The 25,703-nt window shown below is 33.9% G+C and overlaps 4 protein-coding genes, 1 non-coding gene and 3 pseudogenes across 7 annotated transcripts; 7 read left to right on the top strand and 1 right to left on the bottom strand.

Moving 5' to 3' along the window:
- Positions 1–248: 248 nt before the first annotated feature.
- Positions 249–2,576, top strand: LOC120218466 (protein DEHYDRATION-INDUCED 19 homolog 4-like). 3 transcript variants are annotated; one of them, XM_039215384.1, is made up of 6 exons: positions 252–532; positions 617–765; positions 1,235–1,312; positions 1,611–1,873; positions 2,277–2,404; positions 2,489–2,576. In XM_039215384.1, exons 1-5 carry the CDS (start codon positions 454–456, stop codon positions 2,383–2,385), a joined length of 678 nt encoding a protein of 225 aa, XP_039071315.1. In that variant the 5' UTR covers positions 252–453; the 3' UTR covers positions 2,386–2,404; positions 2,489–2,576. The 3 variants fall into 3 exon arrangements, 2 of the variants coding, with proteins under 2 accessions (XP_039071315.1, XP_039071314.1); XR_005525238.1 differs by lacking the exons at positions 2,277–2,404; positions 2,489–2,576 and adding an exon at positions 1,981–2,006 and having other exon boundaries at positions 249–532; positions 1,611–1,941; XM_039215383.1 differs by having other exon boundaries at positions 253–532; positions 2,277–2,576.
- Positions 2,577–5,370: 2,794 nt separating this feature from the next.
- Positions 5,371–5,566, top strand: LOC120218659. Its single transcript, XR_005525253.1, has one exon. It is a non-coding gene; the product is annotated as a U2 spliceosomal RNA (small nuclear RNA).
- A 1,162-nt stretch (positions 5,567–6,728) lies between these two features.
- LOC120218461 lies at positions 6,729–7,405 on the bottom strand (annotated as a pseudogene).
- A 4,326-nt stretch (positions 7,406–11,731) lies between these two features.
- LOC120218460 (peroxidase N-like) lies at positions 11,732–13,181 on the top strand. Its single transcript, XM_039215381.1, has 5 exons — positions 11,732–11,800; positions 11,861–12,083; positions 12,162–12,347; positions 12,430–12,595; positions 12,686–13,181. The coding sequence occupies exons 2-5, from the start codon at positions 11,865–11,867 to the stop codon at positions 13,105–13,107; spliced, it is 993 nt and encodes a 330-aa protein (XP_039071312.1). The 5' UTR covers positions 11,732–11,800; positions 11,861–11,864; the 3' UTR covers positions 13,108–13,181.
- An 880-nt stretch (positions 13,182–14,061) lies between these two features.
- Positions 14,062–17,087, top strand: LOC120218459 (eukaryotic translation initiation factor 3 subunit J-like). The gene is made up of 7 exons (XM_039215380.1): positions 14,062–14,172; positions 14,264–14,313; positions 14,943–15,064; positions 15,605–15,741; positions 15,954–16,101; positions 16,192–16,348; positions 16,713–17,087. The coding sequence occupies exons 2-7, from the start codon at positions 14,301–14,303 to the stop codon at positions 16,802–16,804; spliced, it is 669 nt and encodes a 222-aa protein (XP_039071311.1). The 5' UTR covers positions 14,062–14,172; positions 14,264–14,300; the 3' UTR covers positions 16,805–17,087.
- A 63-nt stretch (positions 17,088–17,150) lies between these two features.
- Positions 17,151–18,215, top strand: LOC120218378 (annotated as a pseudogene).
- A 1,280-nt stretch (positions 18,216–19,495) lies between these two features.
- LOC120218454 (probable pectinesterase/pectinesterase inhibitor 21) lies at positions 19,496–21,283 on the top strand. The gene is made up of 2 exons (XM_039215379.1): positions 19,496–20,477; positions 20,553–21,283. Exons 1-2 carry the CDS (start codon positions 19,496–19,498, stop codon positions 21,251–21,253), a joined length of 1,683 nt encoding a protein of 560 aa, XP_039071310.1. The 3' UTR covers positions 21,254–21,283.
- Positions 21,284–23,643: 2,360 nt separating this feature from the next.
- Positions 23,644–24,928, top strand: LOC120218377 (annotated as a pseudogene).
- The last annotated feature ends 775 nt before the right edge of the window (positions 24,929–25,703 follow it).

Here is a 25,703-nt window from a genome sequence, read left to right as displayed (position 1 = left end):
TTCATAGAATTTCATCTAAAATATATCATTTTAATAAATAATTAAAGGTATTTACCATTTTGATTTTTAATCTTTTAAAATAGTATATTCGGATAAATCAACCGAACGTGGAGACTGGAGAGGGGCGTTTCCATAATTTCGGAATACTTAATGGGCAAGTTTATAAAACAACCAATAAATTAAACGTGTTTATAAAAGAAGCTGAACGCCTGCCTGACTCTCATACCAGAAGTTCGGTGGAGAGTATCTGCTCTGTTTCCCTCCCTTTTGTTTTCTCTCTCACTTTTAATTCTTCATTTCTTCGTATTTAGGGTTTTTTTAACATAAACTAACCATTTATAGACTTTTTAGGGACTCCATTTCAATAAATTCATAAAAAAATCCTCAACTACTTGGATCGAAACTCAAACGAGAGGGGGAAAAGTAGCGTTCTTTTCTCAACTAAAGGGGGAAATGGAGTCAAATTCATGGAGATTTAGATTTTCCAATTCTTCGTCTTCGTCTTCCTCAAGGCGTCATCAACCCCGATCTGGTTTGTATTGTTCTTTCTGTTGGGTTCTAGAAAATGATTTTTCAAAATTAATTTTTTGATCAATTTTGCTTTTGTTGTGTTTAGATCTGTTTCTGGGAGGAGGATATGAAGAAGTTGACGGAGATGAGGATTTCAAGGCGGAGTTTTTATGTCCGTTCTGCGCTGAGGATTTCGATATTGTTGGACTTTGTTGTCACATCGATGAGGAGCATCCCCTAGAAGTAAAAAATGGGGTAACTTTTTCCTAATTTCTCGTAAAAGTTTATTTCTAGTGATGAAATTTGTGTTTTTCTTATTGACTTTATCAGGAATCAATTTGAACTTTTTAGGTTGTTTGAATGTTGTTGGGGGAGGGCGTTTGAACTTTATAAGTAGAGAAATGTATATGTAGTATTTCGTAATTGGAAAAAAGGAAATTGAAATTTGAATTAGGGATTTACAGCTGAGTTTGTGTTGAATTGGGGAATTTAATTTAAAATAGATCCTTGCTAATTTTACTAATTATGCGTCTTTCACTGTGAATTTACCGCTGCTAGAGTTACAGATGTTGTTTGCTTGAATATCATTCTCATTTCTGGTGTATGGCATGAAGCTGCTTAGGTCTAAACTTTAAAATTATTTGGTCTCTTAGACACAACATTGCATGAGAGTTAAATTTGAATTTTGCTTAATAGGCGTTTGGTTGAATGTTAACCTTTTCAGGTGTGCCCGGTTTGCGTGAAGAGAGTCGGGATGGATATTGTTAGCCACATTACTATGCAACATGGGAATTTTCTTAAGATATCCTTTTTATGATGCTTTTGTCTGGGCTTTTTTGGTTTTGATGGTTATATAATATTCGCTACTCTAAAAATGCTAAACACTTCAATTTGATTTGATGTCTACGATGGTGTGACATTTGCCATGGTGATGCAATGCATGTGAAACGTGAATACATTTCGGCTCGCGGTTGCCACACTTATACTTTGCTGGCCCCGTTAAAGCCTTTTCTTTTTTCTTTGTATGTTTAATTTTCTTTTGTTTGTTTGCGAGTTGGAATGTCTTGAAAGGTTCAGGTTATTCCTTGACTGGAATTTACCTACAGCGCAGGCGAAGATTACGCAAGGGTGGATCGAATTTGACATTTTCTATGTTGAGAAAAGAACTGCGAGAAGGAAACTTGCATTCCCTTCTTGGAGGATCTTCGTGCATTGTTTCTCCCTCCAATGTTGAAGCCGATCCATTACTGTCATCCTTTATGTTCAATCCACTGACAACCGATGAGCCTTTAAGCTTTCAGTCTCTTTCGATTGTTGAACCAAGTGCAGAGAAGGAAAGCTTAGATAAAGAATCTCTAGAAAGGTAAAAATACCGAGTCATATATCCTTGTGATACGAGTCATTTTGTTTCTTTATCTGGTCCTGTAAAAAAGTCGAGCTGTTGGTAGTCCACTATGCCCTTCGATATAGTGAATGACTTTGAGCAAGTCGTCAATGCTATGAAATGGTGTGGCTTAGGAAAAAAAATACTGTGCTGTTATAGTTAGCGATGCTGGCCTGTAGGTAGATACGGGTACTAAAGTCTTAAGAAGGCTGTCGGTTTTACTCATGCCTCCCTTGTAGGAAAGGGCTATGAAGGCAATCAATGCCTTCAATCCACGAAATTTTAATGGCAGTGGATGCTTAGAGTTTGCCTGTATTTACTTCCCCGTGGATCCATAATTTTCAGTTGGATTCAAGTTTCTAACAATAGTTTATCATGACAGAAAACCTCAACAGTCACAACTGTCAGACAAGGAGCACGAGGAGAAGGCTCGAAGGTGTGAATTTGTCCGAGGACTGTTGATATCGACTATACTCGATGAGAATTTATAAGTCAATGAGGGTGTTTGTAGAATCTATTGGCAAAAATATAATAATAGGTCTGAGAGTAAAGCATAAAGAGGAAGATGTTCAGTCTGCCTCATAAATGGCAATCGGTTGGTTAAAGCTCGAACAAAACTATGTATTCCTATTGTATTTAGGGCTTTTGTGCATAATGGAAAGATGGAATAACTTTTATCCTATATATATATATGCGTGTGTATTTGTGCCCGAAGTAGGACATTTTTCCCGAAAAATCACCGTTGAACAATATATTTCTTGATCAGGCACCCGTCAGACTATATTTTCTGATCTAACACCTATTGCAGTATAATGTGCCCCATACGTGGCGTAAAGCGTGTCCCTGAGGTGCGTTATACTTGATTTGTAATAAATCCGGATGTTAGTTTTGTAAATATTTTTAAACTAGTGCCTAATATGTAATTAATTTCTATTATGGTGATATTTATGTAAAAATGTCAACTTTAAAACAAACTGCAAGGAATGGCCCCACACGTTTTTACTGTCTTTTTTTTAATAATAATTTTTTTAATATTTAATAATATTTATTAACTTTTAAAATTATTTTTTAAAAATATTTAATAATATTTATTAACTTTTAAAATTATTTTTTTAAAATATTTTAAAAATTATTATTCACTTTTTTAAAAATAAATAAATATTAAATTTTAATTTTATTAAAAATAAATAAACATTATTAATTATTGTTAAAAAATAATAATTAATGAATAATAATTCCTTTGATCTATCAAGTGTAATTAAAAATTTATTTTAATATTTTTTTATATTTTTAAACAATTAATTTTAAATTATTGTATTTTCAAGACCTAAAGTCAAGTTTATGATTGTTAAACAGTCGTAGGTGTGAAAAGTTACAGGGATTGAATGAAAATTTGATCATACAAAGTTAATAACTCAAAATTGTCTAACTAATGTCTAAATATCAACTCAATTGTACTATGGATAAACATTCGATCAAAGAGTTGATCTTTTCTGCTCCATCTTCACAAAAATTGTTTTGTCTTATCATTTTCTCCTGCGTATGAATTCCTTTTTTTATAACATTCATGCAAAATAATATATGTATTAATAATATTTATAATGTTTATTCATTTTTAATAAAATTAAAATTTAATATTTATTTTATATTTTTTAAAATTAATATTATAAATAATATTTTAAATAAAGAGGTTATATTTTTTAGCTTTACATTATATTTTTATTGAATTTTATTCATTTTTAATTATTTTTTATTGCATTTTTATTTATTTTATATTTTTTATAATTAATATTATAAAGAATATTTTAAATAAAGAAATAATAATTTTTAAGTCTGATTTGTTTGCAACAGTCAATCAAACAAAAAGGGCAAAACAAAAGTGATTAGCATTGAATTAAAAAGCACAACTTGTAAGGCAACTCTGACTCCCTGCATTGACAGTGGCAGTGCCAACCACAAATAAATAAAAGCAAGGACTCGGCTGAATTCTCCAAATAATGCAAAGGATCATAGAAACGTTTTAAGGCTGTCAAATTGTGTTATTGATTTATATATTATATATAAAATATAAATTTAATTATTGTTATTTAATTAAATTGTATAACTTTTCTATAATTATTATGTGGAAATAACAAGTTAACTTTTCTGTAATAATATTAGTATATTTCTAAATAAAAAAAATTAAAGCTAAACAAAAAAGGATAATTAAAATCGAATAATAAATTGTGGGGGTAATACATTGTAATTGAATCCGTCATAGTAGGATAAATATAATTTAAATCTGGCAGCGGAAGAGACAAACGAAAGACAGTAAAAATGTGTGGGGGCCATCAAAGATTACTTGCATAATTATTTGTCTAAACTGCATATTGGTTTGTTTTGAAATTGAAATTTGTACACAAATATCATCCTAACAGAAATTAATTACATATTAGACACCAGTTTAAAAATATTTACAAAACTAACACCCGGATTTATTACAAATTAGGTATAGCCCCCAGGGAGCACGCTTTACGCCACGTATGATAAAGCGCCCCCTGGGGTGCACTATATTGCAATAGGTGTTAGATCGAGAAATATAGTTTGACGGGTGCCTGATCGAAAAATATACTGTTCAACGGTTATTTTTCAGGAAAAATGCCCAGAATTAGCTGATTTATTATAACTAAATATCTATATGCAGTTTCGTTGCCCATGCAAGCATGTTTTTACTCAGATGATTAAATTGATGCAAACATATTTTTACACAGATGATTAAATTGATGAAATTTAATATAAGAGTACAGATTAAATGATTAAATTTTTGAATAACGAAGAATTAATTTTAATGAATTTTATCGAATTAAGATAATTTTTTAAGTCCTACATCTTGAGTTATCGACACAACACGAGAGCAGACAATTTTGTTCTGCGGTTAAGCTTTTAAGCAAAGAACATCTTCGAGTACATTTGAAAGTGATTTAAGTGTTCAATTGTGATAATCTTCATCATTTATTACAGTAATTGGCGTCATCTAGTGTGGTTTTCAATATTGATTTGAATTTGATACATTATATTATTTAGATTATTTAGATTCGAAATAAAAAATATTTATAAAAATTGTAGTTTTCGTGGTTAATGTTTAATGACAAATGAATTTCCAAGTCCACCGTTCCAGAAAAGAAAACAGTGCCAATTTTGAAGTTAGTTTAGCATTATTTTTGGGAAAAGAAATACAAAAAACATAAATTAAGAATAGCAAAAGAATTATCAGGAAAAAATAAAAGTTAAGCAATTCGAGAATAATAACATTCATATTAGAAAAATGTACACTTAAGGAAAAGAAATGACTGTTTTGAAGTTTGTTTTGGAGTTTCATGGCACAAGGTTTTGAAGATGAGAATGAAGGTAGTCGTCCCAAATCCCACATTTGGAAGGCATGAAAAGAAGACGAAAGAAGCTGCTTATAAAAGAGGATGGCTTGGCAGATGAAGGGCATACCTTTCTCGGCCTTTTGGCTAAGATCAAGTGTAGAATCTGTTCTTATCAGTTTAATATCTGATACGTGGGCCAATGGCTCACACGATATTAAATTTATTTTTTGAGGGGGAGAGGCCACCACAATAGCTTGCTATTGGGTCTCTCAAGCGTCGCCCAAGCGTTGCACTAAAGCTCGGGCCTGGCGCACCCCACCCAATCTCAGTACAAATTATTCTCTCAGTTGCCTGCTCTTGTGTTTACAAGAGCCTTACTAAATAAAGAAATTATATGATTATTTAGCTTCTTTATCGCAGTAAGTAGGTTATTTGTAATTGTTGGTGGGTGTTGTAATTAATATTATAAAACTGTAAATGAGTTCGAATAATTTTGTTGTATTTTAATATTTTCTTATTAAATATAACGTATGTATATATAATGGTGAGAATTCTGTGCAAAATTTTAAAGAACTTTAAATCTGGTTTGATCTTTTTTCTTTTTCTTTTTTTGTGAAACACTTGTTTTCATTGCCACCGTCAACGAGTACGGAAGGAATCTTTTCCTCTCCGGTGGCCTTCAAATGTTTCTCTGCCAGGTGGGTGACTATTTCAATTCACCAACAAGCATTTTGTTTTATCTTTACTTCATCATCATTTTTCTTTTCTACTTGGGTTGTGATAAGTATCATTTTTCTTTGCTACTTAGCTTGTGATTACTATTACAATTGGTTCTAAATTTGATGTAAAAATCCGGGTCAATTTCTACTTTTTTGATTCTGTTATGGTTGTGATACCAATATATTTTTACATAATTGGTTTTGTTTACTCATGAGATTCCTCGGATTGCTATTTCCTAATGGGCTTCACATTCGTCATTATTACTCAAATATTTTTTGCATTCTGTGTTGGTTATGCGCATTTTCATCTATAAGTTAATGTTATAGAGAATATTGACCAGCTGAGCTAAATTTCATGTCACAGTCGAATTTTGATCATGGGACATGTGGGTTATGGGCTCACCATGTTTCCGCTGTTCCACTCTAATAGCTGGTGAGGGAGACGGTCTAAAGAATTTTGTCTTAAAGATTCCCAAGCCTAAAACTTGGCTGCTGGGATTGCTGTAATAACCTCGGATTCATAAGTGAAAACACCCATCATTTCTACTGATTTGCAGAGAACATAGTTTCAACATGATATTTTGAAATTCACTATTAGAAAAATACATAGACCTTCTCAATTGATTCTAGTTTGTGTACTTATCTTAATTCTAACATATAACATCAAGCTGAAGCCTTATTAGCTAATTAATTCGATGCTCTTTTATTTATTAGTCTCATTTCAGATGAAGCTTCTGGGAAAACCATGAAGCAAATATGTTTTCAGTAGGCATGAGGATTTTCCAGGAGGTATGCTTCAATGGCCTTGAACAGTATTCCCGAAGCCTTTTCTTTGCCTTCCTTGATGTCTTCTTCCTTGAGCTCAATGTCACCACTGGTGTAATACTTGCTGGTAGTCTTACAAATGGATCCTCCATCTGGAGATGGCTCTAACTTTATTTCGTAAGTGATTTTATCGAGCTTGTTCATCAATGGATCTCCTTCGATCACACTGTAAACGTATTACAAATTGTCTCGGTCTACTGCTTCTACCTTCTGCTTCATGTAATTGAATCGGCTTTCTGCATGTCCAAAAACACATGATTTTCACCCTTTTTTCCTTTCAAACTTTTAAGTATACATAAAGTTACATAAATTACAAAATGAGGTAACCTTGTGCAAAAGTGACCTTCCTGATGCTGCCAGGCTCACCATTGCCTTGAATGTACTCAACACTCTTGAAAGCCTGTGGAACAATCCTGGGGATGAGATTGTCGCCGTCAAGGATACAGGCCTTAAACATCTTGGCCGGTGGGATCGATGAATTAATCACAGATTTGTAAGTGAAAACTCCCATGATTCTCTACTGACCACTGAGGGTTTGGAGCTGTGGACATGTAAACCTGAAGATGCAGTATTTATAAGACTGGGAATAATGAAGCATGGCCTCTTTTATTGGATTGTTTATCAGCTGAGGAAACTTACAATACTGATTCTGGTTTATGTACTGACTTCGCATGTTCTTCGATATGAAACAGATACTTAATAGTCACATCAATACTTAATAGAAAATATGGACGGATATTTTAATAGAGGGACTATTTTTTTTCCTTTCAAAGATCCATGATTTTGTTCTTTATCTGTTTCATATCCAAGAACATGCGAAGCCAATACACAAACCAGAATCTTTGTGCAAGCATCAACACGACCGTAAAAATATGCGAAAAACTTACCAAAAGTCATGAAATGTGCGACATGAGCATAGAAAAAACTTATCACGAAAATAGAGAAAAGTGTGTCATAATGACAAAAATTCTTATTTAAATTTAAAAAAATTAAAAAAAAATAGTATGAAAAAGAACAAGAAAAATAATAATCACCAACGATCGACAATCAATATTAAGATTAATGTCACATCGAACTAAACAAAAATCAAAGGAAAAGAGGAAGGTGAACACAAAAATATTAAGATAAAACTTAGGTTAAAAAAAAGAAAAAAAACCCTATACATATAATTAATTTGACATAATTTTATTCATTAGTCATATAAAAATTATTTATCGTCAATAAATTAAATTCTATTTTTAATCATTTAGCGAACATTGATTGGGGAGTCTAATCATAATGTACTAGATTATCTCACAATCAGGAAAGACGGATTAATATACGGTGTTACCAGATACATTAAAAGATATTTAACAAATTCGATTTAGCGCTACCGGAAATATCGAGTAATAATAATGTAATAAGTGAAAATCATGAAGAAATATTAAAAAATTTGGCAACCGACAAACTTAGCTTGTCGGTTTGTGTCGATACTTTATAAAAATATATCGATCCATAACAATATAACAGGTAAAAAATGACAAAACCGGTCTATAAATGACAAAACAGGTAAAGCGCTACCAGATATATTGAAAGTGTCGATACTTTATAAAAATATATTGATACATAATAATATAACATGTAAAAAATGGCAAAACCGATTTATAAATGACAAAACAGGTAAAGCGCTACCAGATATATTGAAAGTGTCCATATTTTATAAAAATGTATCGATTCATAACAATATAACAGGTAAAAAAATGACAAAATCGGTCTATAAATGACAAAACAGGTAAAGCGCTACTGGATATATTGAAAGTGTCGATACTTTATAAAAATGTATCGATCCATAACAATATAACAGGTAAAAAAATGATAAAATCGGTCTATAAATGACAAAATAGGTAAAGCACTACCGGATATATTGAAAGTGTCTATACTTTATAAAAATGTATCGATCCATAACAATATAACAGGTAAACAATGACAAAACCGGTCTATAAATGACAAAACAAGTAAAACGCTACAAGATATATTGAAAGTGTCGATACTTTATAAAAATGTATCGATCTATAACAATATAACAGGTAAAAAAATGACAAAACCGATCTATAAATGACAAAACAGATAAAGCGCTACCGGATATGCTGATAGTATCGATACTTTATTATAAGTATCGACACTTTTAGAATTTAAAAGAGAATAAGTTATAGCGCTAATAAAGTATCGATACTTTATAAAAATGTATCTATCCATAACAATATAACAGATAAAAATATGACAAAACCAGTCTCGAAATGACAAAACCGATAAAAAGCTATCGGATATGTTGAAAGTGTCGATACTTTATTATAAGTATCGACACTTTTAGAATTTAAAAGAAAAGAAGTTATAGCGCCAATAAAATGTCGATACTTTATAAAATGTATTGATCCATAACAATATAACATGTAAAAATATGACAAAATCAGTCTCGAAATGACAAAATCGGTAGTAAAAAAATGTGCTTGTGTGGTCATTTTTATTTCAGAATTTTCATTTTTTAATACAAAAAAGTTGAATATTTTAAGTAAAACCCAATAAGAAAAGAACAAAAAATTTACAGTAACAAAAGAATAACATTGAGAAACCCACCATGTTATCAATTTCTCAAAGAACAAAAACCCAAAAACAGACATCTCTTAACGCAAACTTATGATATAATCTTATTATCTCCATATGATAAAGTTAGGTCAGTTTTAGTTTTTTTTTGTTAGGGTTTTGTGTCATTGAAACTGTTGATTGAAGAACTCAAACTGGTACACGCATAAGTGTCAATGCATTTATAAAAAATATCAATCCAAAAAACATTGAAATCGATAATTATTATGTAACATGTAAATTTACAATGTAACCGGTAAAAATATACTGATTAATTAGCAAATATGTTTACATTATGTATCGATACTCTTTAAATATGTGTCGATCTTTTTTTCCCAAAATGAAAGCACAACGAGGTGCACGCATAAAGTGTCGATTAATTTAAAATTATATCAATCCCAAAAACATCAAAACCAATAATTATAATGTAATAGGTAAATTTACAATGTTATCGGTTTAAATATATCTATTTTGTTAGAAAATATGTCAATATAAACGCTACCTATTACATTGTATAAGCGATACCTAATATATTATTGTACTTGCTAATATTTTCGATTAAATGATATAACATAACCGGTCTAAATTTTAACCGATCACTTATTTAACAAATCACGCCATTTTTTAACCGTTTTTTAAGTGCCGCACAACAGAAGTTCCCATAATGTACCAAATAATTTCCCAATTTTTATTTCTTGGATACTTGATGGGAACATGAACATGAAAGCAACCCCAAACAAGTACACCCATGCTAAAAAAAAGTAAAACTGAATGGAGTAATTTAAAGCTCAAAATATTGCCGAAATATCATCTTCTTCAATGTTTAAACAAACCCATAATCCATTTCAAATGAATATGCCATAAAAATCATTAAGTATATAACCTGCTTGCTTAATGACTTGCACAGCACTAATAAAGTCAACCACTGTCAAACTCACCAGCTGCCATTACAAACTCAAAATTGAACCATCAAATCAACGTGCCGATATGAATCCGCCCACTCTCTGGTTGCTAATGCTTGTTTTTTTTTTATAAAGTCTGAAGTCTGAACCTTTTTATTGCATGCATGCGCCCTAGTGGTAGCAGAAAGTTAGCACTTTGCTGCTGCTTTATTGCTTGTTGCATGCAAAGCAAAGCATTCATTACTATATATATGGTATCTCATTTGATAACTATTAACGCACGAATTTTGGCTATATCTGCAATGTTTGCAATATTAAATGGGTTTATCTGTCAGGTTTACGCGGAGATATATATACCAAGTTTACTGCATCTTTTGTGAGCACTAGCAGCACCAAGAAGCCGCCATACATCAGACCACCACTTACTCAGCCATGAAGTAATATAATACTTAGGAGTGACTATTAAGTCAACTCGAATAAAAAAATTTCGAATTAGTCGGATTGATATGTTTTATTTTATAATTTAAATTTAATTTAATTTTTTTTCCAGTTGAGTTTATAACATAGAGTCAAAATTTTGAATTTATTTTCAAATTTATTTATAAATATTTATAATGTTATGGTATGGATTGGTCCAATTTAACGACTTTATCTAATCATATAAGATATATTTATATATTCATTCATATTTTTTTAACATTGCAATGTTATTTAATAAATCAAATATATATGAAATTATAAAATATATTTATAATTTTATTTTTTTAAATTAATGTATTTTAGGGAAAAAATATTAAAGAGTGTATAAAAGAGTTAATAAATTGATGGAAAGAAAGAATTTGTTAAAAAAAAAAAGTTGAATAAAATGCAAAGTTAAAGGAATAAAATGTAAAGTTAAATGACTAAATTATATATAAATATTTTATCCTTAAAAATAAGAATTGAAGTCACATAGATATTCTACATGAATTGATGCTACTACATATATATTCTAGAGGAATTAGGGTAAGTATTATAGTTAGTTGAGTTGAATTGAGTTAACAAAATTCGAGTTAGTCGAGTTGATGAGTCATATTTTATCATTCACATTTTATTTAATTTTTTACATGCCGAGTCAAATGTATGAAATTTGAGTCTAATCGAATCGTGTTTTACTCACCTCTAATCACACCATCAAGTGATTAGATCAATCGGTACAAGATTGTTCTAGTTTAATTAATATCTCATATCTGAGATCTTGAAATTGCAGTAGCGTTTATAAATACATAAAATTATTGTCATTGTGATCTTTTCCATTAGACAAAGATAATTTTTTTTTATTTAAACTGTTAAAGGGATAAACAAATGAAACCTATAGTTAAAAAAATAATATCATTTGTTACTAACAAAATGGAACTTAAAGTTACAAATTCATCCATTACACCGGTTATAAATAGAGCTTCAAAGATTTCTGATTCATGTCACCCCTTGGCCCTAAACCTTATTAGCATTAGGATTCCACCGAGTACCATAATACACTTTGTTGTGTGGAAATTGTATATATATAGAATTAATGATGAAGAGTTCAAACAACTTCAAGGCTGATTCTCTGCTTTTGATCAGCTTGCTGCTTTGTTTAGGTGTGAGATCCCAACTAACAACTGATTTCTACTCGGAAACATGCCCGACTCTTCTTTCGATCGTCCGAAAACAAGTTCAAAATGCGATCAAGACGGAGATAAGAATGGCGGCCTCTCTGCTCCGGCTTCATTTCCATGATTGCTTTGTGAATGTGAGCTTTGAAAATGCAGGCAGCATTCTTATGAAGCAAAAACATAATCATTAAACAATTTGGCCTTGTTTTTTGCAGGGCTGCGATGCATCGGTTTTGTTGGACGGAGACAACACGACCGAGAAGTTCGCTCTTGCTAACGTAAACTCGGCGAGGGGATTTGAAGTTGTTGATGCGATAAAAAGTGCCATAGAGAGCTCGTGCAGCGGAGTTGTATCGTGTGCTGATATATTAGCCATCGCTGCTCGTGACTCTGTTGTCTTAGTAAGTTAACACACACACATGACACATACCAACCCAAATTGCTTCCCTTTTTCGATCTTAATTGGAAATTATTCGTTCGCAGAGTGGAGGACCGACATGGAGAGTCTTATTAGGAAGGAGAGACGGAACGGCTTCGAGCGCGACGCAAGCGAATGCGACGCTTCCTTCTCCATTTGAGGCACTGGATGAAATCATTCAAAAGTACACCAATGTTGGCCTGAACGTAACTGATGTAGTGTCATTATCAGGTAAGCTACTATAATCATGGTCACGAACTCGAATTTTATCACGAAGAATCACGATAAACTTCGGAATTTAATATACATTCATGTTCTTAGGCGGTCACACAATCGGATTAGCAAAGTGTTCCACCTTCAACAACAGGCTATTCAACTTCTCGGGAACCGGTGCGCCCGACGGTACGATGGAGGTGAGCATGTTATCGGATCTGAAAAGCTTCTGTCCGGCTAACGGTGACAGCAACAGGTTCACCGTGCTCGATAGGAACTCGACTGATCTATTCGACAACCATTATTTCAAGAACTTGGTGGATGGGAAGGGGTTATTAGGTTCTGATCAGATATTATATTCCAGTGATTCGGCCGTTTCGACGACTAAAAGCCTCGTCGAAAGCTACAGCAAGGATTCGAAACTGTTCTTCAATGACTTTGCCAACTCCATGATCAAGATGGGGAACATAAGTCCACTTACAGGGTCTAATGGAGAGATTAGGAAGAACTGCAGAGCTGTTAATTCTTAGTTTGCAGTTTAATAGTAACAGGGTTTGATCAAATAAAAAAGAATCATACTTAAATTTGGTGTTGATGGAAGAACTATACCCTGCATGTGTCATCAATACCAATCAAATAGAAAGTATTATATGCATGAATTTGTGTTGGGATCGGCGAATTTATAAATTTTTAAAAGGATGAATTTATAAAATTTTAGGGACGAAAATAAATTATAAATAAAAATATAAAAAAATTCTAAATTATATAAGAAAATATGAATTTTCAATACATCCCTATAAACAGAACTAACATATAAACCAGGTGAAAGTTCATTATGTTTCAAATAGGGTAAACTTTGTTTTATTAATTTAAGGTAAATTATACATTTAGTACTTAAATGATCATTTTTTGTTTATTTTAATACTTAAATTTTATTTTTAAATCATATTTAAAATTTAATTTATGTTTCAGTTTGATACTTGCCTCCAAAAATTTAGCGACAACAATGACATGAAATTATTTTCCTTTTTTTATATTTCATGCGTCTTGTAATTTAAATTGATAGAACATGTATATATTAAGGACTAAATGTATAATTATGTCAATTTTATTAACTGTCATATCATCTCCTGTGTTAAATGTTAACAATAAGTGACTTGATTGAACTATTTAAATAGTTAGGTGATTTTGATTGATAAAATTTCAAAATCAATGGTCAAAATAAAAAAAATGTATAATTAAGTCATACGAATAGTATACCCTATTTTTATACGGGAGATTTGGAAATCAATTTGTTTATATTATAATGTATAAGCTGATAGGAAGTTCATCTGGCTGAAATGAAATAACTTTGTAATTTGGGTGACTAAACTGTAAGGATTTTATCCCGGGGACAAATTTGCAAAGCGTACTAAGTGGAAGGGCATTTAGGTAAAATACAAAATATTAATGTTTATTAAAAATAACAATATAAGAACCCTAAAACAGTTCACTTCCTTAAGGTTGATTCTTTGGCATCTGATTTGAACTGAGAAGAAAAGGAGAGATTTACACATAAATCCACACAACTACAAACAATTATAGTTATTTTAAAGGCAAGTAATTTCTTCTTGGGTTTTCTGATTGAATTTTTTTTGGAAAAAAAAATCTAAAGGACTATATATTTTTTTATCTTGTGGTATTCAGGATTGTTCTTCGATTAGTGGAAAGTCGTTCAGTGAAGATGGAAGACTGGGGTACGTTTCTTTTTGCCCAAATTTGTTGTTTATTGGCAGGGTTTTGACCGATTAGTGATTCCATTTACTTTTGTCTGTTTGATTATGCGTGAATTTGAATGTGTAAGATTTCTTTCCTTAAGTGCTAAAAGTTAATTGGATTTAATGAAATTAAGAGCTTTTATTTGTTTTTTGTTTTTCGTTTTAATGAGATGGAGTTGTGATGTTTCAAAGCTGAATTCTTTGAGTAAAAGTTTATTGGGAAATTGGATATGGTGTTGCCAGGTGAAACAGAGAAATTTAGGGTGTTTTCTCTTTATTAAGATTAGTCACTGCGGCAGCATTACCTGGATTCAATTGACAGGATTCACTAGTTATTGCTCCCTGATTGCGCCGAGGACATTTTGTGAAGTTAGTTTCATAGTATCGTATAGGAGGTTTAAAGTTTTAAGGGTTTCAATTCTATTTTATCTTTCATATGCTTTTAATGTTTATTAAGGGCTAGGCCTAGAACTATGGTCTACTTCGAATCTTAGTTGAAGAAACCTATTGCATTCAGTCGTTCTTTTTGTTTTGGTCTGCTGCTTTTCGTGATTTCGTTTTCTTTAACCCTTTTCTTTTGCTCACGAAGTTGTATGCTATTGTTGCAGAGGAAGAGATTCCACCTATCCCTACAAAGGTGCTACCTAAAAGCAAATGGGATGATGAAGATATTGATGATTCCGATGTCAAGGAATCATGGGAGGATGAAGATGAACCTGTACCTCCTCAGGTATGATGGTTTTCATTGTAATTTGGATTATTTCAGCATGATGTATGGAGCTGCTACTGTTATTCTGAAAGTTATTATTTCTTTTCAGATTGATCCTGATTTGAATTTGATATTTGTATCTCTGGGCATTGTTAGATGGATAAATAGTATCTAATCTTGAATTAGCAAACCTGATTTGTAACTTGGATTTGGTAATTCAATCTTTATTGTTGCTTGTTAACATCATACAGCATCAGTTTAAGAAATTTGATTGGTGATTAATAGTGATTCTCTGCACTTAATTCTTACCATTTGGAGTTAGAATCAAGTATTTAGAGTGTCTCCTAGAGCTGTTGTATTGTCTTGTAAATCTGCATTTTTTGGTAATGGCATAAGAATGGCTTGAATGCTAATTAGAATGTCACCTATAGCACGTCTAAGTTGTAGCTTAGCTGTTTTCCGTGGACATTCTATGTGATACATGAGGCCTTTTTTTTGTATTTCCGATAATGGAGTGAAGATTATTTGCTTGTACTCATTTTCTTCCTTAACTGCTATCAGCAACCTGTTGTGAAAGCTCCAGCGGAGAAGGCCCCCAAAAAGGCTGCACCCAAAGCTACTGAAAAGAAAGGGAAAACTATTGAAGTAGCTAAGGAAGAGCCCCTTGATCCAGTGGCCGAGAAACTTCGCCAACAAAGGTAGAAATTCAGTAGTTTTAACTTCCACAGTGATGACAATGAGGTATTTCCTTTGTCATTAGGTTGTAGTTTGTTTCTAAATGTTAAGGCACCATTTCCGCTCATGTTTACACACATACACTCACGTATGTATCCGAAATTGATATTTTTCTCATACTTTGTTGCTTTTCTTGGTAAGGTGCCATGATCTGACATTTTGCTTTCTTTCATAGGCTTGTGGAAGAAGCCGATTATAGGTCAACTACTGAGCTCTTTTCCAAAAAAGGAGATGATAAGACTCTTGATAATTTTATTCCCAAATCTGAAAGTGACTTTGTGGAGTATGCCGAGCTTATTTCTCACAAGCTTTGTCCGTATGAGGTGAACTTAACCGTCTCTCTGTTCCTTCATTGGCACTGCATTGAGGAAGTTCTCATGTTGATTGTTGCCCAAATACATTATTTGATGCAGAAAAGTTACCATTATACCGCACTACTCAAGGCCGTAATGAGACTATCATTGACTTCTTTGAAAGCGGCCGATGTCAAAGATATTGCATCTTCAGTCACGGCAATTGCAAATGAAAAGCTAAAAGCAGAAAAAGAAGCCACAACTAAAAAGAAGACAGGTAAAACAGCAATCTGCTGTTCTTTTCATTCTCGTAGCCCGTGTACCCGTGTTATAAACGTCTGTCAGAAGAGAAAATAGAAACATGCAGTGGTTTCGATTTTTTCACTTAATGGATTACATTAAGCAGAATTACTTGCATGTATAATTGAGCACTATGGTAATAGCAAGAGTAGGTAAAAAGCCACAGGTAACTGCCACTCCCTTGCGTAATTTCATTGTATGTTGATTACCTTTCTCCCAACAAAAATTTTCTTCGATATTATAGGGTAAAGCCTAGAAATGCACATTTTTCGGAAATCTTGGTTTACTGTGAGTTTTAGATATGAAACATTTCTCTGATCCCAAGGGGGGTTGTTTTCCAGGTGGGAAGAAAAAACAGCTTCATGTCGATAAACCAGATGACGATTTGGTTGTCAATGCTTATGATGATGTCGATGATTATGACTTTATGTGATTCATTTCGTACAAATACCACTTGGTGTTTGCAATACAGATCCAGTGGTTACTGCAGCAGCAATGTAGAAGAGGATCCAGCGGCTCTTTTCGTTTTCTTTTTTTTTTCTTCCAATTTTTGGAGAAATCCTTACCATGGATATGAATAGTGTTACATGATGAACCGTTAGATTGAACTTTCAGAGACAAAAGTCTTCTAAGATTGTTTTGGGCAGTTCCAAAAAGAACAAAAGATCAAAGGATGTTGTTTTGCCTAATGTTGAAAACTGATTCTATTTGTAAGAAAAGAAAGAGAGTTATACTGTTTGTGCATTATGAGAACTAGTTGTTTGTGATGTCATTTAATAATGTATCAGTCAACTCATCAGATGTCTTCACTTAATCAAGGATTCCGAGTTGGTTATTTTTTTTTCTTTATCGTTATTTATAAAGTTTTTCCGGATATAGCTCAACAGAAGTCGACAGTTATAGGATGGGCGGATCCTGATGAAATCGTTAAGGCAATTCAGAAAACTACGAAGACTGTAACAATCTGTTCCCATTCGGAACCAACAGACGTGGCTGAGGCTTCGCAGCCTCCGGAACAGCAGGAGCTGCTATTCCACATCCTTTGGGCGCAGCCTCCGGAACAGCAGAAGCTGCTATTCCACAGCCTTCGGAATACTACAAAGACTGTAACAATCTGTTCCCATTCCGAACAGACGTGGCTGCGCAGCCTCTGGAACAGCAGAAGCTGCTATTCCACAGCCTGAAGCAGCAGCCCCAACTGCAGAGCCACCGAAAGACCAACCACCTATGGAGAATCTACAACCTGAGCCAGCAACTGCTGCCGCAGATACAAATGTGAATGCCGGCCAGCAACAACTGTCGCAACCTTCGGACCGAAAGATGCAGGAGAAGTTCATGTAATATGTCACCATTCACCCGATTACAGACCGAGATATGGATATGTCCATTGTTACGACGTACCATGCACTAGGCAATACCCTACTTGCCACAGCCAATACAGTTTCTGTCCTAGTGGTCAACCTTTCCACTACATTCGTAACCACAACCACCCTTCGTAAGTGACAGCTGCAACACGTACAAGCCGTCACCGTATGTAACCGGATACGAATATGTCCGTTCGCTGCCGTGATACTCATGTTACAGCAGGATCGATCATTACAACAATGACTAGTACAGTAACTATGCTATGGCATCAGCAACAATGGCAACGACAATGAAAATATCACATCAATGTTTAGCGAGGAAAATCCGAATGCATGTAGAATAATGTAGGAAGTTAAAAAAGAACATCGGACGGCAATGCTTTCCGTAAGAGCATGTGGAGGAAAAGAGAGGAAAATAAAGAAAATCGGAAATGACGAGGTGATGTATGGATTCCATGTTTGTAAGTGCTGGAAGAACCGATTCTGATAGAGGCATTATAAAGGATCATTTCATTGTGAAAATGAATGTGCTAAAGACTTCATTGTCACGTTCGAAGTTGTTTCAATTATTCATTTTTTCTGATAATATCTATATTCGGTTCGAGTAACATTAAAGAAAATACCTTTGTATAATATATGTTGGCACGAAAAATTGTGTAATTAATTGACTTAATATAAAGAATATATCTAAACTGTACATCTTTTCCCATTTACGTGTTCATCAGATAAAACTGTTATTACAACATGGTGATTACCACAAAAGAAAATGAACAACAAGAGAGGAGACCAAGGCCATAACCGAACCAAGCTCTCAAGTGTCCAAGATGTGATTCCACCACACCAAGTTCTGTTATTACAACAACTACAGCCTGTCTCAGTCAAAGTACTTCTGCAAGTCATGTAGGGGATATTGGACCAAAAGTGGCACACTGAGGAACGTTTCGGTTCGTGGCGGTTGTAGGAAAAATCGAAGCCGTTGTCATCGTCATCAAAAAGGACCAAAGATCAACAATTAACCCCAACACCACCCTCCCACCTTTGAGCTATGATACAAATCAGTGAATGACCTCAGCTTAGCCTTCGCCACGCTCCAAAATCAAGCCAATATGAACTTAGGGTTTCATGCTAACGAACTTTCCATGCTTGGAAACCCTAGTGGCCTCACTTATAACTATGTGAGCTTGGGTGAAGTTAATAATAGCGGTGGAACCGTGGGCGACGTTAATAATGTCATGCTGACGGTGTTTCCGCATAAGAACAATGACGGTGATAATGAAGAGATAATTGTTAATGCTGCAACAATAATAATATCGGAAGTGACCGCACGACATTGGACATGGTGTAGAATAATCATGTGTTTAATTATTAAATTTCTATTTATTTAGTTATTTATTATTGCAAGATATTTAACTTTTTTCCTTTCTAAATAAATGCATTGTTAGACTGTTTAGTTTGTGTGAAAGATAGTTCCAATTAACTAAAAATAAACCCCAAGACAATGGGTGTAGAGTAAATCTCACCACTCAATTTTCAAGCAAAACCCAATATTTTAGATTGAAACCAAAGATTCATATCAGTATAAAGTTCAATGTTTTTAACGATAAATCTTCATTCTTGTTCTTGTTTTTAATGGTTCAAGTTCTCAAGTTTCTTCTATATATTTGAAGAAAGAGTTCCCTCAGTTGTTTCAAATACCTAATACAAATCAACAATCGTCTTTGTTCTTCTAAAAGTACAGTAGTGCAAAAAAAGAGAAAAAAATGGGAAAAGCACCGGCAATAATAGGGGTTTGTTCTGTCATACTGGTGGCCATGGTGGTGGCGGTGGCGGTTGGTGTGACACGCAGTCGTAAAGGAGGCGGAAGTGATGAGCCGACGACTTCCACGAAGGCGGTGCAAACCATTTGCCAACCCACCGATTACAAACAAGCATGCGAAAACAGCCTCGCGGGCACCAACACCACCGACCCAAAGGCGCTCATCCAGGCGGGTTTCCAAGCGGCTATCCGCGAGATAAAGAAGGTTGTCAACAACTCTGGCACCATTCAAGACGCGGCCAAAGACCCAATGTCTCGTCAAGCTCTCGAAAATTGCAAAGAGCTGATGGGTTACGCCATCGACGACCTCAAAAACTCGTTCGACCAACTCGGTGCGTTTGACGTTAGCAAGCTAGACGAATACGTCAAGAACCTCAAGATTTGGATGGGTGGTTCCATCACGTATCAACAAACATGCTTGGACGGGTTCGTGAATGTATCGACCGTGGCAGGTGAGAAAATGAGAAAACTGATGAACACTTCACAAATGCTCACTAGCAACGGCTTAGCCATGGTCAGTGAAATTCCTAAACTCGTCCATGATCTCAACATTCCGGGCTTCGGGAAAAGTGACACCGGCGGGGCTAAACGTCGGCTAATGGCTAAAGATGGGTTCCCTTCGTGGGTTAGTTTTAGGCAACGCAAGTTATTGCTACAAAATCCGTCGCAAATTAGACCTAATGTCGTCGTCGCTAAAGATGGTAGTGGCAAATATAATAACATCAATCAAGCGTTGAAAGAAGTCCCTAAGAAAAATGCTTCTCCATTTGTGATATACATTAAGGCTGGTGTTTACAATGAATATGTTATTGTTGATAAGCATATGTCGAATGTTGTGTTCATCGGAGACGGACCGACTAGGACCACCATCACCGGACGCTTGAACTTCGTCGATGGCACTGCCACATTTAAGACCGCAACTGTTGGTTAGTATTTACCGTTGAATTCAAATATTATAAAACTCATACTTGAATTTGTATAACATGAAATAATATTTGCAGCTGTCATTGGTCCAAAATTCATGGCGAAGAACATTCGATTCGAGAACTCTGCCGGAGCCATCAAGCATCAAGCAGTGGCCCTTAAGGTCCAAGGTGATCAATCCATCTTCCATAATTGTCAAATGGATGGCTACCAAGACACCCTTTACTCTCACAGTCATCGCCAATATTATAGGGACTGCACCGTCTCCGGCACCATCGATTTCGTCTTTGGCGATGCCGCTTCGGTCTACCAAAACTGCAAATTCATCGTCCGGAAGCCGCTTGACAAACAACAATGCATGGTCACCGCACAAGGACGGGAGGATCGTCGTGAGGACTCCGGCTTCGTCTTCCAGAACTGCACCTTCACTGGGGGCCCGGACTACCTCCCGGTGAAGGCGAGAAGCAAGACGTACCTTGGTCGGCCGTGGAAAATTTACTCAAGGACCATCATCATGCAATCTCAACTGGACGACATCGTGGCGCCAGATGGATGGATGCCGTGGGAGGGCAACTTCGCCCTCGACACCCTATGGTACGCAGAGTTTAACAACCGGGGACCGGGCGCCGTGCAAACTAACAGGGTTAAATGGAGAGGTATCCAAAAGATCAACGACGTTCAAGCCCAGCAATTCACCGCCGGTGTGTTCTTACGTGGTGGGGAGTGGATCCAAAACTCCGGGGTGCCTTACACTGCTGGCATGATCCCCGGTCTATAAAGATTCTAAGCAAAATACATATGAATAAGTATTCATCTACGTATAGCTTGCAACGTTGGTGGATATTGGAGATCCTTCTTCTAGAGATGTATTTTTATGTCTTCTGAAGTTCTTTCTTCGAAGATGTTCTTCGAGATCCTACTTAAAGAGAAATTTATTCTTTTGAAGACTTCGAGGTGTAAAGAAAATAATAACATGCGAAGAATGTTTGACGAAGGCATAACATTATGAAGACCTTTAAAAAAAGAATGGGACGTAAATTTTTATCTATGAAAGCAATGTTATCATCCAATGTCAATTGCAAGAGGGTCATTATCTACGAGCAGCTAATAACAACTAAATTTACCCTAATCAAACTTGAAACGTGAAAAGAACATATATTATGCATTGGAAAATAAAATACCACAAAATTGGCAGTAACCGGTGGTGAGCATTGGTCGATTCTTAAAGTCGGATTTAGAGGTTAAATAAATATTTTATCTAAAGTTTTAAGGATCAAATTGATACTTTATTTAAATTTTTATATTAAATTAATATTTTATCTAAAATTAAAGGATTAAATCAAAATTTAACTCCTTTACTAATATATTAAGTCATATTATTAGATATTTAAAACACCAATAACAAAAACGTATATTTTTAGATGCAAATTTATGGGTAAAACCGTTTGATATTTTTTTATTTATACCGTTTGATATTAGTAAAACGTGTTTTCTTTTCAATTACCTAATGCGGTTATTACTTGGATTTATGAGTTGGTGAATTGAGTTCTGTTGCTATTTTTTTAGAGTATAAACATTTCTTTATTTTTTTCTTTTTTTAACACATTAAATTTAATTATTTTTTTCAAAATAATGAGTATACAAATACTCCTTTCTAGAACTTAGTACATCCATCCCTAAATCCAAATGCACTGGGAAGTCGGGATATAATTCTATTCTATTTGAGCACACCTAAGGGTAGTTGTGAGCAGAACTTGAGTCCACTCAAAAAATTAGAAATTTCAACTCGATTCGATGCTAAAAATTGTATGACTAACATATTTTTAAGTTAATGTTGATGATGTTATCTTTTATTATCGATGATGGTGCTTTATTGTATATAATATTCAATTCAATCGTTTCCAAGGCTTCATGCATAAAAGGGACAATGACATCTAAAGAAAACAAATCAAATGCATCTCTATAATTTCTCATGGCATCATTTATGTTAATTGGATGACATCCCCATCAAACTCCATAGTAAGGGCACCATCATGCACACTAGTTATTGCTTTTAATGTTTTTAAAAATGGTCTTCCTTGTAAAATTAGATTAGGATTACAAAGATCTTCTTCTTTTAAAAATGGCATGTGTTTCGAGATTTTTAATAATCGACCTTGTTGCTTGTTGAAATTGTTGTAGGTTTATGGCAAGAGAGTGCACTGTGTCTTCCGAGGGATGTTTTGACAATGAATATGGTTGTGGTTTATAGAAAGTGTTATGTTGATTCATATATGACATGTTTTATGGTCTTGGTTCATAACTCAAGTTATGATGATCTATTCATTCTGGATTGCAAGTGTTTGAGTGTGAATTGCATTTTCTTTTACCGTAAGATTCTCCAATGACATTAATAATCTCAGTAGTCTCGTCTTGGAGTGAAGGACACTATTAGTTTGACGCTTATTATATGTGCAGATTCCACATGCTTTGACTTATTGTGACATTGTAAGAAAATGTCCTGTAGCATATCAAAGAATGCCAATAGTAAAATAAATTATTATAATAAAAATTAAGAGATATTTTTTAAAATAATATTAATTTATATATTTTTTAATTTTAAACATATATACATTTTATAATTTTATAATTTTAAAACATGAAGTTTACTGCTTTTTTAGAATTTTCAATTTTTTATTTTTTTTAAAGATTTTCTATTTTATGAATTTTACAATTTTAAAATATATAAATTTCAAAACCAAAAAATATATATTTTTAATATTAATTTTAATTTTTTAAAATTTTGATTTATATATTTTATTTTTAAAATTTCTTAAATTTATAGTATTTATAAATTAGGGGTAAACTACGCCAATGGTCACTGATGTTTGAGTAAGTTTTCGTTTTCACCACTAATGTTTCAAAAATTACAAATAGGTCACTAATGTTATCGTTTGTGACAAAATGGTCACTGGCCGTTAACAGCCGTTAAGAGGCGTGACGAAAAATACAGCTGGACCGTTATCTGCTGAAGTGGATCGTTGACCGCCATTTTGACCGGCTCTTTTTCTTCTTCAACCCATTCCCCATCTTTTTCTTCACTTTTCTTCTTCTTTCTCTTCACTTTTCCTCACTTTCTTTCTCTTCACTTTTCTTCTTTCGTATCGAATCAAAAAGCTGAAAATTGAAATGACTTTAATTTTAGTATTAAATGAACAATGGAGCTATGTTCATAATTTGAGGTGCTTGTTAAATTTTGGGATTAGTGCTGATATGTTTATTGCTATTCCTGCTATTTCCTCTATTAGGCAGTTGAAATCTATTGGGTGGGGCAAGCAAATGCATGCTTATGTGATGAAAAACGATTTAGGCTATCAAGTGTTTGTTCATAATTCTTTTATTAATATGTATTTATGAATGCGATTGTTTAACCTATGCTCAAAAGGTTTTTGAAAATTTAGCAGAGAAAACTGTGGCTTCATGGAGCTCAATGATCAAAGGATGGGTAAACCATGACCAGAATCATGATGCTCTTTATCTTTTCTCCAGGATGAAAGCAGATGGAGTTAAAGCCGATTTCATTATAGTTATCAACTTCTTGCCTACATGTGTGAATATGCCTAGAACAAGTTAAAGCCCTTCATGGATGCTCATTGAAGCTCGGTCTGAATTTGTTGTCATCGATTAATTATGCAATTCTTATCGGTTATGCGAAATGTGGATGCATAGTTTTGGCTAGAAAGCTTTTTGATGAAGAGAGAATTGATGTCAAGGATATCATAACATGGAATTCGATAATCGGTGCTAATGTTAAGCATGGAGACTGGCCACAATGTTTCAAGTTGTATAACTGGATGAAACAGTTGAATCTGAACTGGATCAAGTTACTTTTCTTGGTACTACTGAATCTAAAGAAGGTCGAGTATTTTTTTAAGGAGATGAGGGAAATCTATGGTTGTCAACCCAACCAAGAACACTATGCCTGCATGGTGGATTTACTAGGGCGCGCCGGACGTATTGATGTAGCGAGAGAACTTATCAACGAAATGCCATTCAAACCTGATACTCGAGTGTGGGGGCCCTTGTTGAGTGCATGTAAACTGCACTCAGAAACCAAGTTAGCAGAATCTGCAGCCGAGAAACTATTAACAATGGAACCTGAAAATGCTGGAAATTATGTTTTACTATCGAACATGTATGCAGTCGCAGGGAAGTAGGACAAATTTGCTAAAATGAGGAAACTTCTTAAAGAGAAAGGACTAAAGAAAGTCCCCGGTTGTAGTTTGATACAACTAAATGGACATGTACACGAGTTTCTTGTTTGTTGATAAATCTCATCCAAAAGCAAATGAGATATATGCTTTACTTGGAATCCTGGAGTTTTCAATCAAAGAGGCCAGAGAATACAACTGCAGGGAAAGTATCCCAAATGCTCATTTCATTCATTAGTGAATCCACAATAGATTTTAGCTAGTTCTGATCACATGATTAACCTTTAACATGTTGAACGAAAATTTTGGTATTAAATGAACAATGAAGAAAAGTGAAGAGAAAGAAAGTGAAGAAGAAGATGGGGAATGGGTTGAAGAAGAAGAAGAAGAAGAGCCGATCAAAATGGCAGTCAACGATCATCTCAGCAGATAATGGTCCAGCTGTATTTTTCGTCACGCCTCTTAATGGCTGTTAACAGCCAGTGACCTTTTTGTCACAAATGATAACGTTAGTGACCTATTTGTAACTTTTGAAACATTAGTGGTGAAAATGAAAACTTACCCAAACATCAGTGACCATTGGCGTAGTTTACCCATAAATTAGCATGAGCACGAAAATGGCAATAAATCTCTAGTGACAAAAAATCTTTACAATCAAAATTAGCATGAGCACGAAAATGGTATTTAACTATTAAATTGGCAATGCTGCAATAATAACGATATCAGAGTGACTGACACGACATCGGACATAGTGTAGAATAATTATGTGATTAATTATTAAATTTCTAATTATTTAGTACTTATTTATCATAGCAAGATATTTAACATTTTTTCCTTTCTAACTTTCTAAATAAATGCTTTGTTAGACTGTTTAGTTTGTGTGAAAGATAGTTCCAATTAACTAAAAATACCCCCAAGACAATGGGTGTAGAGTAAATCTCACCACTCAATTTTCAAGCAAAACCCAATATTTTAGATTGAAACCAAAGATTCATATCAGTATAAAGTTCAATGTTTTTTAACGATAAATCTTCATTT

This window comes from Hibiscus syriacus, unplaced genomic scaffold, assembly GCF_006381635.1.
Source record: "Hibiscus syriacus cultivar Baekdansim isolate YM2019G1 unplaced genomic scaffold, ASM638163v2 tig00110198_pilon, whole genome shotgun sequence".
Lineage (NCBI taxonomy): Eukaryota > Viridiplantae > Streptophyta > Magnoliopsida > Malvales > Malvaceae > Hibiscus > Hibiscus syriacus.
Note: the sequence above shows the minus strand (reverse complement) of the source record. Positions and strands in the feature narration are given on the sequence as shown.